This window comes from Centruroides vittatus, unplaced genomic scaffold, assembly GCF_030686945.1.
Source record: "Centruroides vittatus isolate TY-2023 unplaced genomic scaffold, ASM3068694v2 contig_18, whole genome shotgun sequence".
Lineage (NCBI taxonomy): Eukaryota > Metazoa > Arthropoda > Arachnida > Scorpiones > Buthidae > Centruroides > Centruroides vittatus.
This window is the reverse complement of record NW_027121101.1, coordinates 3819539-3838960: the sequence shown is the minus strand read 5'-3', so window position 1 is coordinate 3838960 and position 19422 is coordinate 3819539. Positions and strand designations below refer to the sequence as shown.

Here is a 19422-nt window from a genome sequence, read left to right as displayed (position 1 = left end):
TCTAAATGTAGAAAATAAACTATATTTGTAGATACATTTCTACATTTAATATTTTATTTGCACATAATTATATACATATATACATAATGGAGTGTTTGGATAGAAAAAGAAAAATTACTATTTTAAGCAAAAATTTAATTATTTGGATATTCTGCATATCTAAATGGCCTGAGATCCCAATTAATTTGGATAATTGGATATTTACTATACATAGGGTAGGGGTTCCTATTGCTGACTGCTTTTAGTAGTTAACCATGTAAGCCGAATTCTGTGCATAATTAGTTTACTGGAACAGGTTTATGCAAGCCATCTTTACAGGAAGCATCATAAGACAACCACATTCTCAAAGACATGTAAGAATAATAAGTTTCTTCACTCATGGTGATGGGAAAAATTATTGTGCAACACCCCTTCTGGTAGTCGACCATGTAATGAGGCATTATCAAGTTTCTAGAAGATAACGAAGACTCCATGTTTCAAGTGCGTATTTTCTACAAAATGCCTGTTATTGAGCTTACTTAATTTCAGTCAAATGTTTGGGCAACACAAGGTGGGGTAATATCTTTTAGTCCATGTTCTCCAAAAATAATAGACATCTATAATATAATAAAATTATATAGAAATATATAACACAAATATACTACAAAAGATCAAGTACTTACTTGATGTGCATAACTTAAACCATGTGCCAAAGATGGTTTACAGACTAAAAAGATAGTATTTATTATTGCCCAATTAATTTTTATGTATAACAGACATTGAAAATTATATTACCAAAGGGATACTCAACACCTGCTGCTTTTAACTTTTTAATATTTTCTTGGATATCAGTTGATGTTAATTCTGCAAATGCTGGTGTAAATACACCATCTGTAATAATAAATACTTAATTAATAAAATTTTCTTAATAAAAATCATCATGAAATAAGAATGTACATACCTGCTTTGCCCAATTCACATTCTTCAATGAGCTTATATTGACAGTATCTATACAGAAGTTTTTCAACATTTTGTAATGGATCGATCATAATGATGTTGCGATGTTGGCCGATGTATTTCTAAAGTAAATTACAATAGTTACGACAGACAAAGTAATTCTTTTGACCATTGCTACAAAACTCTCTTTTTTGTTACCTTAAATGCAGAATATGCTTGTTTTGCTGCTTCGTCGCCACGGTCTGCTCTCACGGTCACGTCGGATAACTTGTGAATGATAGCAGTGAAAGGACCTTGATCTTCCAAAGGTTTTTCCAAATCAATCTAATATTTAAATAAGTTCTTTATAAATCAGAATACCTAAATAAGTATTATGCATTGTATTTTAATTGAAATAGACTATAGTTCATATTTATTTCGTGTAGTTTTTAATTTATTTGTCGTAACTTGGCACCTATTGTAAACAAAGATTTTGTCGTATTAATCTGCCAGAGATTTTCATTGGTCAAATCACAATCGGAAGTGGCTAGACACGTGTTGACCAGTTAAGCCCCTTTCACTGCACGTGTTAAAGTAGGTCAGAGTGGTCACAACAATTTAAAAATTACCGAGATAACACTTAGAAAACTTATTATAGCCTACTTCAACATTTTTACGTAACCGTTTAAATTATTTCCATCGTTTAAATATTGTTTGTCAAAAATTATTATTAAATATATATTATTAAGACTTACACAAAACATTTATAATTGTGTAGTTGAACATACTTCAGAATTTTTATCTACACAACTATTTTATTAAATAGATATAAAACAAAACAAAAAAAATTCTCCGGCAATCCTTAAAAATCATATGCAAACCTCTAAAGGAAAACGTTACTGTAATGTATGAATTTATCTATGTGATATTTATATAACTAAAAATTTTTAAAAATAATTATAGTGTAAACTTTACCTTATTAATCATCTGTATCAGAAGATAGTTGCTCAAAGTAATCTTTTATCTCGCCTTCGTCACTACTTGTGTTCGACCGAATAATTAGTTTTTCTACAACAGTTTCCGAAATCTCGTCAAGTTCCCGCATTCACTGTTCTTTTTCTATATGTTCGTTACATTTTCTCTGTCGTTCTTCAGTTATTTGTTCGATAGCTTTATTCATTAAAATTTGCACATCCGACAGTTTGAATGTTGTATTGTGACGTGCGATGTAACCTTTCATATATGCCCATATCAATTCAATATGATTTAAATTACAATGATATGGATGTAAACGTAACACATCAACACCTATTTCTTTGGCCATTTTGTCAATAATATATTTATCGTATTTGTGTTTTTCTTTTTTAACAATATCCAAAAGTTCTATTTTTAACATTTTGTCATTATGACACACCCTATTTTTTCCAACTAAGAAATTATGTCAGCTTTTTTCCAACTACAATTAGAAACCACCTCAATTTTAGCTGAGTGATATGGAGCATTGTCCATGACCACAACAGCATTACTTTCTAATTTCAATAATATTTTTTCAAACCATTTTTTGAAATTATTGCCATTAATTTCTTTGTGGTAATCTTTTGTTGACTTTGATTCAAATTCATATAAACCACTATTAAGGAAACCTATATTACTGCCTATATGAACAAGAACTATTCATTTTCTCTTTCCAGAATGATTTTTTAATCCAGTAGATCGTCCAGACATAAAAGCTTTGCGATATGACGTAATTGAACAATCCTTCCATACTTTATTCTTGGTATGGTCTGCATTAATTCACATTTCGTCCAAATAGTAAATCTTACGGTCTAAAGAATGCATTTCTCTTATTTTTCATAGATATTGTCTTTGCCATTAAATGATATCGTCTCTTTCAATTAATCTACTATTTCTATTACTGTTTGTATATTTAAAATTAAGTAATTTTAACAAATTATATATCATGGATCGAGTAAAGTCTGGTAAATCTGGATCATCATTAACAGTCTGTAATACCTTATCTACCATAGGTAATTCATTTAAAAAATAAAAATTGTGTACTTTACCTCTAATGGCACATTTTGTGAATTCGTCATATTTGTCAACAAGTTGAGTACGCTTACGGTTTTTGATGGAGTTATTACTTTGCCATTATTAAAATATTTTTTGCAAATTCTGTAAATGCTCCTTTCTGATATTCCTGTGGTCTTTGCTATCATTTTCACTATGTCCTTCACACAGACTTCTGGATTTGTTTCAGTTAGAGAATTAAACAAATTTAATACTATTCGTTTATCCGAGCTGCTCAGCGATTTTCCTTGTTTGATGTTTAATGGTATTTACATTCAAGTTTTCCATTTTTGTAATTCGACAATGTACAGTTTGAAATAATGATAGTTATTGTAATGAGTGGAAAACGAAACCAAGACATTATAGTGTGCATGACCAGAAAAAGTTTATTTTTAGTGATTCAGAATGTGCAAATATTCATTAAAGTAACAATTTAACAAATATGAAATAATTACATTTATAATCACTACTAAGTGACTAGTATTTCATTAATGATTTTATAAATAACAAAGAACTATTTTCTGCAGTTTCTAATTGATGGACATGGGTTTATGCCAATAAACAAAGGGAGGTGTATCTTAATTTGTTTACAGTAAGTGCCAAGTTAGGATAAATAGACTATAGTCGAAATTACTTAGTATCTTAATAATTAATTATCCATATTATAGTCTAATAAGAATTTAGTTGTATTTTTGATTGTAAACAATGGATTGTTTTCTTTAATATTGATTTATAATTTATTGTATTTTTAATATTTTGATCATTATCTTGATGTGTGTTTCTTTATTCCTTTTAAATTGTTTGACATTCTCTTCTTTGAAACATTTTACAATTGAAACATATAATATAATAAATTAAAAAGATTTTTGAAAACAATTATTTTATTACTTGTAAATACTGTATACTAAAATTCCTTTTCAAATCATTTTTTGCTTAATATCTTTCTGGAATCATGGTCTTGAGTTTCTTACTTTACAAAGTGAAACGTAGTGGTATACATTCTTTTAGTAGGATAAAAATGGTAAACTTTAAATATTAACACAAACTGTTGTCTTACCACGTGAAATAGAACAATGAGTTAATATATTGATGCAAGATATCAGTATATATGAATTTCAAGGAAGAAAAACACACTGAGTGCAGTGTTTTTTTTTCCTTCCTTGTTATGTAATATTTGGCATGTGGTTCAAGCCATATTGTGGTATATGAATTTATTATATAAAACTTAATTCCTTAAGTTGTATGGATTCAGCCACTATATGGATGAATTCATATTTATGATATTGAAGCATTTAAATTGCCAGAAAGCTGTTTATAAAGTTGACAGGTTTTTGATTGAGAATTAATTATTTTGATTCTTGTTGTATGGTTGTGTCTCAAGAGTAAAAATTTTTGTTAAATTATTTTTATATCTTTGCATTATTTAACTGTTAGCAGAAATCAGTATTGTAATTTATGTACAGTAGAATCCTGATTATTCAAGGTAATGTGGACTGATGCAATCTTGAATAACTGAAAACTCAGATAATCCAAAATGGCTAAAGCTAAATGGCATTTTAAAAGTTACAAGTGTAAAAGATTTATATAGTATATCACTTTAAGCCTCTTTTTTATACCTTAGTGAATTTAATCATAAATAAGAATAGCAATTTTTACATCATTTATTATAATGCTAATATACATAAAATAGTTTTAAAAGTAAAAATGTGTATTATTGTAGTTACATTTTAATATGAATGATTTATCTCACATTGATATTAAATGATAAAAGATAACAGAAACAAATCATTTTGTAATACATATTTGAATTTTCTTTATAAATTATAGTATAAGAAAAACAGTGTATTCACATACGGATTTACCTCAGATGATGCCAAACCTCAGTTAATCAAGGTTCTACTGTATGTATAATTAATGAGAATTTTATTTTCTCCATCATTTGCTCTAAACTAAGCACATAAAACTATGATATAAATTTAACAAGAACATATGTGAAAGTTCAAGCATGTGTGTTTCAATGTCAATTCGTTGATGCCACCAGATTGATTGATGCTTAGTAGTCTTGATTCCAGATATTTGATAATATGTCCAATTCAATGAATATGATGTAATTTCCTTTTTGTAATCAAATATGTTTAGCAGATTGGTTTCTAGACTGCCAAATTTGCAGTGATAAGTTTTGTGTCAATGAACTCATTACAATAAAAAAACCTTAAGAGAAGGGCCCTGAATAGTAATTTTATTTTTTAAATTTTAAGATATAAAAACACCTATCATGCTGGTCTATATGTTTAAAAAAATTATTTTCTGACAAAATTTTTAAGGAACTTCTGGAAAGTTTTATTTGTGGCTATTTCCTATGGTTACTATTTTAATTTTGTATGATTTTATTTAATTATGGATATTTTCTAGATTTTATTATGCAATTGAAAATATTCTTAGTTATAGTATTTTCACAGTGAAGAATCTGAAATGTTTTGCTTTTATTTTACTGTGTATATTTAAGTTTTTCTATTTATAAATCATAGCAGGATTGTTTATCTTAGGTATCTGAATATATTAGTACAGGGTTCCTCCAAAGTGGTTTTTATCATTCCCAAGTATCAATAAGGCATTTTTGGGGGGTCAATTTGAAAATAGTTCATTTAAAAATTATTAGTCCAATGGATTATATATATGACAGTTCAGCATGTTATAAATTTACACACTGTAAGTAGATTTTTTTGTACGAAAATAGTGTGTAGATTATAGGCTTACCGGCTTACCAGATATTGTTTTTTAAATTATTAATTACTAATTGTATTAGCAAAAAACAAGTAGAAGGGGGTCAATAAAAGGTTAAGGAATCCTTGAAGAGGTTACTAGTCAAAAAAGTTTGAGGACTTCTACATTAGTAGAGAATGTTAATAAGTTCAGGAAAAAAATTGATATTTAAGAAAAAAAGTTTACTGACATTACCATAAACAGAACTAAACACTTTAACAGTGAAAATATTATATTCTGAATAATAGATCAAAAATGTTTAGCAAATAATAAATTCATTGTCAAGATGTTTAGTTCTGTTTAATATTTTTCTGGGTGTTAGTATACAGCTCTGCAGTGTCTGATGGCAGTAGAAATTGCTTTATTGTTTAAAACATACATTGATATTAATTTTTTCATAATGGAAAAGTAAAAATATTTTAAAATTAATTTAAATTAGTATTTATCAAGAAATAATTAAAGATCAAAACTTAATTTATTAATTATATTTAAAAAAAATTTTCTGCAAGTTTATTCTTTATAAAAAAAAATAAGTTAAATTTGTTCATTCAACTGTTTTGAAAGTTGAATGAACAAATTTAATTTACACTGTTTCACAAATGTGTGTCACTTTTATTATTTTCCTACAGAATGTCTCTTAGTACCTTAAATTATCTTTAGTTGCACTTTAAAATGTTTTTATCTTTTTATTTTAATATTTCCAATAATCTAGTAAGTAATAGAGATTTTTACAACAGTTGTTTAGAAAAATTACTAGGACATCACTTTTTCTAAGTTGCTATCTGTTTGAATGAATAATTATTTTTTCATTTTTATGTAAAATATGGAATAAAGAACAAGTTGGAAAGGCATTGCCTATTCATTTTTATTTTGAATGCTAGACTAATACTATATGCACAGTGAATAACTGTTGATTTACATAAATGCATAAATGAACACAATTATTACTGTATACTATAACTTTATATATACTTTTTTTTTTGACAAAACTCAAATACACACACAAATAATAAATAAAACAAATTTTAAAGTAATGTACAGTACTTTTTAATTTGACTTGTAAATATTTTATGAAAAATTTCTGAAGCTGAATTTAGGAAAGACCTAGTGGTAATATTTTTTTGCTCATGTAATTTAATGTTTCACTTAAAGAACATTCAGTGTCAAAGAATATATTTTTGTGTAAAAGTGAATAATGAATATTTTTTCCCCTCTAAAATAATTATATATACCATGAATTACAACAGATAAAGCAGGAAAAAACTGTTCTTTGGTGTTATTTTAATAAATAGAAACACCATGACAACAAAAATCAAGCACTTTTGGTAATTGAATTTACCAAAATCAGGTAAAAGGTAAAACAAAAAAAAATTGGAATTAAGTAAAAATATTTTGGAGTATTAATGGAACATAATATAAATTTAAAACTAAAATTTGACAAATTTTATGAATGCAAGTTGAACTTAAAAAATTTAAATTTAACAGGAATAGAATGTTAATAAATAGAACACAGAACTAAACTAAAATTTTTCAAACATTATTGTTCTAGAAAGTACTCTGAAAATACTTTTTTTCCTTAACTCCATTTAATATGATTAAGTTCAAACAATTGTAAGTATTTACAATATTTTTTAAATGGATGATAACAGTAATGATGTTGATTACCTGTGGAAAGTTTTTGTGGCCCACATTTATCGTAGTGCTTGTTGGATAACATTGATTAATGTAATAAATTGACAATGTTTACACATGGTTAATTTGCCACAAGGTGCTAGATTTTCATTTTCATCTTTCTCTTTTCCAGTAAGTACTTGGCATAGTTCCATGACTAAAGATAGCCAGAGATAAATCTCTTTTTGAAATTTGTTGCCAAGATGGTAAAAGCATCAGCCTGCTGCTCTGGGAAACCAAGTTTTTCATGGATGATCTGTTTAAGATATGTCAGATGATTCTTTACCCAGACACTTCCATTATGCTTTTGGCTGTATCCATAATGGATAGGTTTAAAAAGGCTCTGTAGTGTCCACAGTGTGGAAAGCATTTAAAAAAGATCTTTTAAAGTAATCTTATAAACTTACTGATCTTACTTGCTGATCTTATAAACTTACTAGCGTACCCATGACTTCGTTCGCGTGGATTTTGCAAGCAAACCCTATTTACATTCAATATTTCAACAACCATAGTAATTGTTATATAACACTTACCGCTGAGAATGATGAGAATTGCTGAGAATCAAATGAACTGTATTTAATTTGATAAATTTTCTAGAACTTTTACAATCGTTCTATAATCGAACCAATATGTAATAACAAATTTGAATTTACAATGGTTCGAACATTTGGTTAAAATCAAAATATATAAAAATATTTATAACAATGTCTGAAATGTTATCAATTTAATACACCTAAGTACTCAATGAAGACTAAATGTAATTAAAAACAAAAAATTGCATCTAAAATAATACAGTAGAAGCTGTTCTTCAGGTTAAGACTTAATCCTCTCCCTCTGTCATGAATATGATGCCAGATTATTTCACATTTTTTTTAAGATCTGATGTTACATGCAGAAATATGAAAATGATGGTGGCATCTGTGTGACCTGAATGTGAATGAATGAATTTTTAGTTTGTGAATATGACTTTCTATAACTATTGTGAAAATATAAGGTATGTTTACAAAATATATGTATGGATGTAAATGTAATGTGGTGGTGTTTATAAGAAAAAAAATGCTAGTAATTTATAGTATTAAATCATACAAAAAAACTCAATAGATGCCATTACTTGAAAATTCAGTTTTCCACTTTTGAATGTAATTTGTTCCTGAAAGAATGTATGAAAGTTAAACAATAGAGTTGCATGTTATAAAAGAGTTTCATTTCCAGAGAGATAGAAAGAAAAATTGTAAAATCTATAAAGGTAGGAAAGTTTTAGTTTTTCAAATTGAATGTTACAATGTTTGTTATTATTTAAAACGTTAAAACACTAAATTAAACAGAAAATTGATGACAAAAATGAATTTTGTTACCAAAAAATTAGCTAGCAAGAAAGCTAGCTAATTCGCCATATACTAGCTTGAAATTTTTGTCAGTTGAAAATGCATGAAGGTTTGAATTTGGCATACAGAAAGCAATTTAGGAATGTTAAAGTATTATGTATAAAAGAGTGATTTGTCTGAAAGTTGAAAATCTTTTGTAGTTAATACTTGATAATGATTATTATTTTTTTTTTAAAATAATACTCTGAAAGTTTGAAATCACTTTTTTAATATATATGAATATGAAAAATTTAACTAAAATTTCAACTTTGAATTCTAAACTTTTTACTGCTTTGCTGGAGTTTCATTGCACTTGAGTTAAGTAACATATATTAGTTCCCCTAATGATGAACCCAATACAGTATATGAAAGTTCTTGAATGTAATTTGTAGTAAATCATCAATCATGATGTCTTTAATTGCAAAGAAACTCTGACAAAGCAGTGAAAAACAGTTAGTTTGAAAAATACTAAAAGCTTCATTTTATACGTATATTACTTTTAAGAAGGAATACTATAAATTTCTAAAATAAATTCTGTACTAATATTTTATTTTCTATATAACTATAATAAATTACTTATACCATTTACATAATATTGGAAATTATATAAAATGCTCCAAATTTATATAAAATTCTTTTGAAGATTTAAAAAAATAAGAATATTCAGATGTAATTTTCAGATAAAAATCAAACAGTTTATTACTAGGGAAAAAATTTAGAAAGAAACAAAGCCTGTATGATATGAATTTGATGTTTATTTAAATTTATAGATAAATAAGAATGTTTTACTTAGGAATTATAAGTTATAAAATTAATTATTTAGAGAAGTTATGTTTAGAAAGTTATTTAAAGCAATAAATAATAAGTGAGTGAGATGTGAAAGGTAAAATAGAATAATTATACTGTAAATTTTGTATATTTTTACTGATTGTAATAATTCTTTTTACAATACAGTTTGTATTTCTTGATTTTTCATGTAATATTAATGCAAAAAAACTAATAGAAAAACTTTCCAAATTATATAAATTATTATTTTACTTACTTAAACTTTCTATACGTTTTTTACATCTTATTTTTTCCCCACCTTTGTATATAATATAGAACATTTCAAAAACAATTTTATCAGAATGAGTTTGTAGATTTAAATTATAAATATATCATAATTCCTTTCTATGAACCATAATTTTCAAAGTAAATTATCATCCATATATTGAACAACAGAACAAGTAAAGATTTTGTAGATTTCTATAGCAGTTATGCTAAAAATTTTGAATGTCATTTGATCTAATCATAAAAATATAAAATTTAATTGAATAGCTGCAGAATGAATCAGAAAAAAATAGGATCAAAGATTAAGTGGATAGTTGACAGAATTAAAAATTTCAGATCTTGAGGAAAATCTATTAAAAATAGCAGCATTGTTAACTTCGGGATGTTCATTGTCATTTGGAAGTAGCAATAAAAATTAAATGATTGATAGTACCACACCATATATCACAGATTTTAGATATGTGTATGTAAGTAGTCTTAAGAAAGGATACAAAAAAATTAAAAAAGATAGATAGAGATAGTGGCACTAGCCAAATTTGCTCTAATTCAGTCTCTCCAATCTACAGCCCATGAACTAAATACCGTATTTACTCGCATATAAGAAGTGAAGATCCTTATTACTCGTCACGTGATCTTTACAAATGTTCCGTCCCGAGATGTTCTTTACGCCTCGAGATTGTCCGTTAGATGGTCCGTGGAAAGTCACACCTCCACACTCAATAAGTAGTTATATACAGTTTATTTACAAATATTTACAAAGATGTACACTATGCAATAACATTACGTACGCTAATGTACCGAAGCTGTGATGCCGCACGTCGGCTTGTCTGGCCGGGGAACACGAGTCACTTTTCCGGAGATGGCTTAACCGCGTGGTCGTCCGTCTCTACACCAACCTTTTTCCAGAGGACTTTCCAAGAGGAGAACACTCTCTCTATACGCCTCAAAGGCCTACCTAGTGTTAGAGACCACCACGTATCCGGTCTCTCGCCCTTTCTCCTCGTTTTTTTGCCACCCTTCCAATTTAAGGGATTCTGCTACTACCTCCTGCGACCAATCAGTTCCTTCCCTTTCTTAGAGCCTTCCAAGACGTCCGCCCTATTTCCCGCCGACGTAGCTTACATTTGCGTCCGTGCTTTATTTACATTTATTTTCCCAAGCTGGCCGGCACGTGGCCAACACATTGACCCTTAAGTGGAGACGCTACACCTTTGATCCTTCCGGCCGTTTATGGCCCCGGCTCCAGGTGGGAGCAATTATCTCAGTCGGGCGGTTTCTTCGACTCAGGCCGCCAAAGGCGACCTTTACATAAGACAAGGTTTTTATTCATTTTTTATTGCTTCAAAAACCTAGGTTGTCCTATACGCGCTAGCGAAGGATTCTTTCCGTTTTTGCAATAATTTCTGTGAACCGTGTATACTTCATGCTGTCATTATAGATCTACAGTATATTTATTGTAAGTTGGCACCTTCTGTAAACAAATTAAGGCACACTTTTCTTTGTTTATTGGTTTAATCCTACATTCATTAATTAAAACCTGCGTTGTATCTCATTCATTTGCAGAAAATAGTTTCTAGTTATTTATAAAAATATTAATGAAGTACAGGTCACTTAGCAATGATTATAAATATAGTTATTTTTAATGAATATTAGCACATTCTGAATCATTAAAAACAAACTTTTTCTGGTCATGCACATTATAATGTTTTGGTTTTGTTTTCCATTTATCAGGTATTAAGGCAAACATGGTTGTTTGCCTTAATATGTGCATTTGATAATATTTTATTTGTGATTAAACAAAATAAAATTAGAATTGTATTAATAAATCTAATTTTTTTTATTTTGATCTCTAAAGTCACACCTCGTCCTATACAAGAGATTGTCTTATACCCAAGTAAATATGGAATGCTCCAAAAGCATGTTTATCTGGCATGCATAGTTTGTTTACACTTAAGTGTTTTATTATGAACATTTGAACTAGTTCAAAGCATATAAACTTTTGAAGAGTCAAATATAATTAATAGACAATGTTGCAAATGATTTTTTATAAAAACCTATTTAAAGAAGTGTTTATTAAATTTTTACAAATCATTGCCAGAAGAGAACTTGTCTTAAGATGTTTGCACAGGGAATGTTTTCTATTTTTGCTTCTACAAACCTTTAAAAAATGAAATATGTAAAATCAAAATATTGAACATCACTATCCAATGAACATCTAAAGATTATAATATTGGATGCCACAAAATTAATCCTTAATTCTGATGACATTTTTTGAAAAAAGCTGCGTTTTCTAGTTTTCTGTGCACACCCTATGCACTACTTAACACAGATAGTTGGAAGTTTAGTGTATTTGTAGTATGGTTTCTCCATGTATAGTAGTTTGTATTTGTGTGCAAGCTTTTGATGTATGATATTTGGTTATATCAATGTAAGTACCCATAGTCTGTTTGTATTAAAAGCTTACAACCTAATTTCATATGCTGTATAGTTTAGTGCGGCATTCTTCAACCTTTTCATACCTGCAGATCAGCAGAAGGCTGAAGATAAATTTTCTTAAACTTAAACTGCTTAGATGCATGTGACATGCACAACTGTTGTAACTGATCAAAACAAGATACTTGTTACTGTGTATTGCAATGGTATTGCTTTCCTCCACACATCAATCATTTGCTCTCGAGTCATATGTGGCTGCAATAAAATAAGTTTTGCTATGCAAGCTTGATGCAATACTGCAATGCCTAAGTGTAACAGCAGGGATGTAAGGAGTGGAGGATTTATCACGAGACTGACACTCATTTGATAACTCTTATGCATAAATGTAATTATTTTATAAATTATTATTATTATTATATAGTAATTATAGTATTGTCTAATAATTTTAATTTTGATCTATAAAGAACTTTATTTAAACAATTGCAATAATAAAAAATAAATAAAAACGGTTTATATTAATTGGGCTGCAATTTGAAAAAAACTATAGACATAAATTCCCTTTGTCATCCATCTGTTCATCTGTCTTTCCTTAATCTTTGAGAATGGTGTTAGATAAATGAATTTCAAGACCAAATATGGAAAGCTTTAGGGGTAGGAGGCCAGATTAATAATATATGAACTTCTGATGCAAACCAGAAGTCACATTATTTCAATTCAAAAATTTTCCCATGAAAGGTGTTAGATAGGTGACTGGCACAACTCTATTGCTAACAGGAAAAGTATGATGTACTGTACAGTACAGGCAAGACACTACTAATTTGAGATGGAGAGCATGTATTTGAAATTAGATAAATTAAAAATATGATTAAAAATATTTTATTGTGACAATGCCACAATAAATAATTGCTTGTTTAAAATCTTATTATTTTGTTATTACAAAATTTCCTGCCAGTCCAAGAAATTTTTTGCAGACTGGCAGGAAATTTCTGCAGACCGGCACCATGCCATGGACCCAAAGTTGAAAAATGTTGGTTTAGTGTGCACGATATGGGATTTACTAGTAGTGTTCTCTCTTAATACATGCTTCCTGTAGTATTTTGTATTTATAATTTGATCTTGTATGGCAATCGTATAAACCCTTCTGTTTCTCCAAAGAGACATACATGTATCAATCAGCAGTTCGACATAGTTCTGTCAATGTGATCCTGTCTGAGATTGTTAAGATGCTTACTGTGGAGCTCCTCCTGAGCCCGAGACTGCCTGATGGTTTCTATGGCTGTAGTATATTGTTTTTGTCTTCAAGAGTTACTGCTTTATATAATTGTATTGTTTGTTATTTTTTGTAGAAAAATTTTCAGTGTCTACGATTGTTTGTAGTGAAGAGTCAAACTTTCTGTGAATGATTTAGGATGATGATTTTTTTATGTTTTGTTAATGTTTGTGTTTCCATTTGGAGTTACTCCAGTTCTATGTGTGTTCTATGAATGTGTCAATATTGGAATGACCTGTGTTTCTTTAAATGTATTCTGTATTCAGTTGTGTTGTTACTATTGAGTTTATTAATCTGTTCTTCTGTTCTTTTGTTAGTCTTTGTTTTTAAACAAAGTACATGAAACCAAACTCCACTCTTTGTTTTATTTGTGCATGTTCTGTGAATTTTTCCTGTTGGAATCCCAAATATTTATATTTGCTCTCATCCATGGATTCAATGATGTCTCCAGTTCCAAGTCAGAATCATCTTTCTTCAGGACTTCTTTTTCTATGCGAAGTTTTCTGTAGTTGTCTAGACCAATGGTTCCAAAACTTTAAAAGGTCCCAGACCCTTTTTAAAAATATATATTTTGGCGGACTCTTATTTTTAGTTGTTAGCTTTTAACTAACAACTGAAAATAGTCATTAATTAAAAAACCACAATAATAATAATAATAATAATAATAACCTGAGGCATCTTTATATTAGTTTTTGACAGTTTTCAATTGTGTTATTTTGAAAAGTTTTGTTAAAATAAATTAATAAATTATAAAATTTTATAATAAAAGAACCAAGTTTGTTTTAACGATCCATTAAAATATAATAATATACAATATTCAAATTTATCATATTTCATTTTAAGCTTAATATAGCTTTAAATAATGTTAATTATTTTGTAAGTAATTGTTGCATTGTGTTTACTAAAAATGTAACAAGTGTTGGATGTATTTGATAACCATGAGTGTGGGAAGCTATTATTATTTTTATTATAGGTGGAGTCAACTGTAACAAAAGATTTAGAGCAAGTTTATTTATTCAGCTTATCACTAAAAATAAATTCTAGAAAAATTTTTAATTTTAAAGACTATTCATAAATGAGAAATTTGAGAAAATATGAAAATTTGTAATTACTATACTAATGTTTTTATTCCTTCTTCAATATATGTTGAAAAATGAATAATTCATTTTATTTGAATTTTTTAGTTAAACATTTGTTGTGTGTTGTTGTTCTATCGCGAAACATTATTATTTAAAGTTGTTTCATAATATTTTGTAATGTGTAGTTAGCATTTTTTCATCATTCAGAAGAGCAGCATGTATAAGATATTCTTCATGTTATTTATAAATTTTATATTAAAATTTGGGCAGTAGAATAAAATTATTAAATAATGCACTCCAAATCTTGTTTATGTTCTTGCTAATTAAACCAACATTAATTTAAAAACATTATCATGAATGAAACTAATTATTTTTTCTAGTGTATGATTTAAGATTTATCTTGAATGTTGAAAGAAAAGTCAAAAATATGTATAAAATTTATGGTGATATATCGTAAGGAAATGGCTGTTTCTGGTTTAGTTATATCTCTTAATAAAATAATTTGATTCCCTTAACTGACCAAAAGAAATTACTTTTTATTTATTAGAATTGCTGCTGTTTGATTATTATAATTAATAACATATTGTTTTTTTTTCTTCATAAAATTATGACTATAAAATGAATATATTGAATTACTTTGAGTTGGTTTATCACACTATGAAATTTAAAATGAATAGAAGATTATGTAATGTATAGCATTGCAATTATAGAGTTTTTACAAAATAAATCTTAATTAACATTCTATTGATAGATGATAGTCATAGACATTTGGTATTTATAATGGTGGAACAGTTAGAATGGAGTCTGTCAGTTCTTACATTGATGTAAAATTAGAACTAAAATATCAAAGATACTGATATTTGTGAATACAAATAAATATATAAAATATATTAAAAATTTTTAATGTATTAATATATCACTAAGCTTGCTTATGGTAATGCCCTCTGTACTACGTTGCATTTTGCTTTTGTAAGTTTTGGTTAACCTAGCATTTATCTATTAGATTTTGTTTTAATTGCACCATTCTGTAAAAATATATGATATAACTTGATTTTTATTAGTAGTGAATGATTTTTCTATAATGTGTTAAATTATTATTAGTCTATTATATTTATTGATATTGAACTCTGTAAATTGAAAATTTTTAAACAATTTTTTCTAATAGTATATTACAACAGGTGGCTGAAGAAGTGAATCTTTATGACTTCCGTGAAAGTAGATGGGATGAAGCAACCTGTAACATTTGGGGGCCCAGGTAAAATATTTTCTGATCTTTATGCAAATATTCATTTTAAGAAAATTTAACTATTTTCAAATAAATACTTAAGTTATTTAAATGTATAGTATTAAATTTTTACTGTACATATCAGTTTATTTTCATGTCTTAGCAATTGTTGAAATTTGTTTTTGATAATCGTTTATGCCAGTGCTGTCTAAACCACTGCCCCTGAGCCAAATCCACCCCATAGAACACATTAATTTGACTCAAAAACATGTTTGATATATCAATCATAAATGATATAGATAGCTCTACTCTTAGTATATATGGAATATACAAAATATTTTTGGCTTGCCATCTTATGACGTATCTGTAGTTTGGCCTGCCAGTTGGAAAGTTTGGGAATCACTGCTTTATGCTAATAATTAAATCATCTGATTAAAATAATCTTTTAATCAGATTAGGTATTTCTTTTAATAATTTTAATTTTAAATGTAATTTCAATTGGTTAGAATGGATGAATTTATAAGCAGTTTATCATTTGGCTTTAATAGTTTAACTTTTGTAGATTAATTTATCATGAAAATTTATTGAACTATATCATTTGAAAACAGAGATGTAATCTTATTTACAAGTAGTTTTTATAATTGGTATTGTTGTTTGAAAAGTGGTGTGTCTTATCAGTTTCAAGTTTTACTTTTGAAAATATTAATTTCATTGAACAGTTGCTTAATAAACATTTTTCTGTTAAACTTAAAAAAGATAAAGTAGTATCTGATTACTAGATACCCTGATTGATTTCAGTGGCCCAACCCTTATATTTTGCATTATATGTTACTCACTGCTTTTTTGTAATTATAATTTATATATAAATATTATTAGATATTTATTTAGTTATCTACCTTAATCTAAATATAAAAACTTTAATAAGTAATTGAAGGGTAAGATGTTTCAATTTAAACTAATACAGAGACAATTAATAATAAACATCATTAAAATAGTGCTAAAATTCATTCATGCATATTGATATTTTGTAAGCATTAGATTTAAACTATGAAGACATGCAGCAATTAAAATATTTTACTTTTTCAAAATTTTGGATTTTTCTGTAATGTAATTAATGTCTATTTTTAAAGAAGTTTCTTCCATTCAAACATTTCATATCATTCAGTGAGGACAACATAGCTTATAGATATGATAAATTAAAATTAGTGAAATAAATAAGATTTTTTTAATGCTATAAAGAAGACACTTACATAAAATGTAAGTAATTAACAGGACAGTTTTTTCTAAAATACTTTTTATTATGGACAACAGATTCAACAATTGTACAGTAAAAGCTATGAAAGCTGGAATTGCATGGGATTCATAAACTTTGTAGCTTAAGCAGGTTAGAACAAGAAAATGATCATTGCTTCAAAATATGAACCTGTTTCTTTTTACCAATTTTCAATCTAGCCAATATTTACTATGTATATTGAAATTACCTTAAAATAAAAAGGAAAAGTGCACAGAAAATAAAATATAATTCATGTATACCATATATTTGTATATATTCTCAAACAATAAAAGAAAGTGCATGTGTTCTAAGTAAAATTTCTTTCTGTAGTTTCACTGAAAGTATAGATGCTGTCTTGGATGGTTTACTTGCTTGAATTTGATAGTCTGACGAGGGAAGGGCATGACATTGGGGTCACCAATTTTGATCAAACTTGGTGGGGTTATGGTGCATCACCAATGTCTGACATGTGTCAAGCAGTAAGATGCAATGCTCAAAATTAAAGGAGAAAATTGAAATTGAAAATTACATATCACTTAAAACCTACAAAATCTTCCTCTTTGTAGAGTGACTGGTGACTCAGTGGTGTGCCAGTTTCATTACTGTGAGGTTAATGTTTCGAATCTTGCTAGTATCAATGTATTTTTTCATACAAAATTATAATTTTTAATTCTTGGTATTTTTAAATTTATAATATTGTCAGAGAGAAAAACTGATTTATTTTTAGAAAATTACAAATGCACAATAAAAAGGATAATAAAATCCATGGTTTCAAGTAACAAGTCAATGTCAAAAGCAATTAACAAATGCTTCCTAACAATATTTATTTAAAGACAAAACATTTTCTGTATTTTCATGTACAGTTTGTACTTACTCTGGCAACAAAGTCATCGTTTAACCTAAATGTGTCTATAATTGCATATTTTTTCACTAAAGAAGGAAAAGTTGACTTTGATATCTTGTGCTAACATTGATAGCATAGAAATTTGTTATGCAGAATAATCAATTAAAAATTTAAAAAGTAACAAGATATTTTTACATTTTAAATTAACTAAAATTTGATTCTAAGAAATTATCAGTTGTATTCTTAACTTTTTTATTTTAATTTCTTGATGATTTTTGCTTTGTTTGGAAGCAGTTGATGATCAAAATGTGGTAAATTTTAAATATACTTAAAATATGTTAAAAATAAATTAAGCTTTTTTGTGTTAATATTCAGATAAATATATAATAAAGTTGATAAAAAATTTTTTTTTTTCGTTTTAGTGAATGGGAACATGGCCACACTAGCTGATCAGGCAGCAAGACTCTTGGATTTTAGTCAGAAGTTGGATATAAATCTTCTTGATAGTGTAGTTAATTGCATGTATACTGGTGAAGGACCTCAGGTATTTAGACATTAAATCTATATATATAAAAATTTGTTTGTTTGTTTGCTATGCACACCTAGGCTGTTCAACCAATTGCTATGAAACTTAGCATTTACATTAACATGCTTGTAACTTAGATAATATCATAAATATCACTCCAAAATATTGATTAGATTTCTACAGATAAATTAATTTGTCCACATTTGATTTGCTAGGTTTACACACAGTGTCATCTATTGGAAATAAATTTAAGAAAATAATAAACTAAATATAATTCTTAAAATGGAATGGATATACTTTTAAAAAATATGTATATTATATTTGCTTAATTACTGCTACAATGATATAGTGTAAATTAGATGCACTATATTATTACTACAACAGGTAGCAAATAGCGCTTGCCTATGTGGAATCTAAAATGTTAAGTGCTGTGAAAAGTCTATAAGTATTTAATTTTCCACATCTAACAATTGGGTTTTTTCATCTCTGAATGGTACTTTCTTAATTCTAATAAGTGCCCTCCAGTAGCCAAGTGCATAAAACCACTGAACTCTGGTAGTCAGTTGTGGGTTTGGGCATGGCAACAGGCTGGCCATGTGGAGTTTCCCAGGCTTTCTTCATGTTAATAACATCTAAATAGGGACCAACTTTACATGTAAACCTTCCTGGGATGCATCCTCCTCGGTAGATCACTCGTGTTCTGTTGCTGTAACAAAATAAACCAAACTAATTTTAATAATTTTTCTATAAACACAGTATTTACAAGGACATACTTCCCATGTAGTTTATACAATCTGTTACAAAAATATAAATACTATATCACATAAAAGCAATTATTCTCCCATTTTTTTTAAAGATTTTTTTTTTTATTTAAACAAGTCATATGAAGTCTTTTAGACGTTAAAGTTAGCAACTTTGACCACATGCAGGGCCATTACAACC

At 27.7% G+C, this 19422-nt stretch overlaps 2 protein-coding genes across 6 annotated transcripts in view; one reads left to right on the top strand and one right to left on the bottom strand.

Annotated features, from left to right (window-relative positions):
* Nucleotides 1-19422, top strand: part of emb (exportin-1 emb) — a 57186-nt gene that overhangs the window by 6120 nt on the left and 31644 nt on the right. For 3 of the 5 annotated variants that reach the window (XM_067263791.1, XM_067263789.1, XM_067263793.1), the window contains 2 exons: nucleotides 15791-15867; nucleotides 18377-18498. In XM_067263791.1, coding sequence (XP_067119892.1) covers nucleotides 15813-15867; nucleotides 18377-18498 — 177 coding nt within the window. In that variant the 5' untranslated portion in view covers nucleotides 15791-15812. Of the gene's footprint in view, nucleotides 1-7237; nucleotides 7357-15777; nucleotides 15868-18376; nucleotides 18499-19422 lie in introns of those variants that run through there. The other 2 variants (XM_067263792.1, XM_067263790.1) reach the window with 2 other exon arrangements.
* LOC136969709 (inositol-tetrakisphosphate 1-kinase-like) lies at nucleotides 510-1290 on the bottom strand. Its single transcript, XM_067263988.1, has 5 exons — nucleotides 1135-1290; nucleotides 941-1058; nucleotides 775-870; nucleotides 663-706; nucleotides 510-596 (listed from the first exon to the last, which is right to left on the bottom strand). Exons 2-5 carry the CDS (start codon nucleotides 1026-1028, stop codon nucleotides 525-527), a joined length of 300 nt encoding a protein of 99 aa, XP_067120089.1. The 5' UTR covers nucleotides 1029-1058; nucleotides 1135-1290; the 3' UTR covers nucleotides 510-524.

Bases quoted from the DNA above. Each gene is read 5' to 3' on its own strand.
- LOC136969709 (XM_067263988.1), bottom strand. From the start codon at position 1,028: ATGATCGATCCATTACAAAATGTTGAAAAACTTCTGTATAGATACTGT. The intron at 871-940 runs GTATGTACATTC...TTATTATTACAG, and splicing joins ATGTGAATTGGGCAAAGCAG to ATGGTGTATTTACACCAGCA. The intron at 707-774 runs GTAATATAATTT...CTATCTTTTTAG, and splicing joins AGGTGTTGAGTATCCCTTTG to TCTGTAAACCATCTTTGGCA.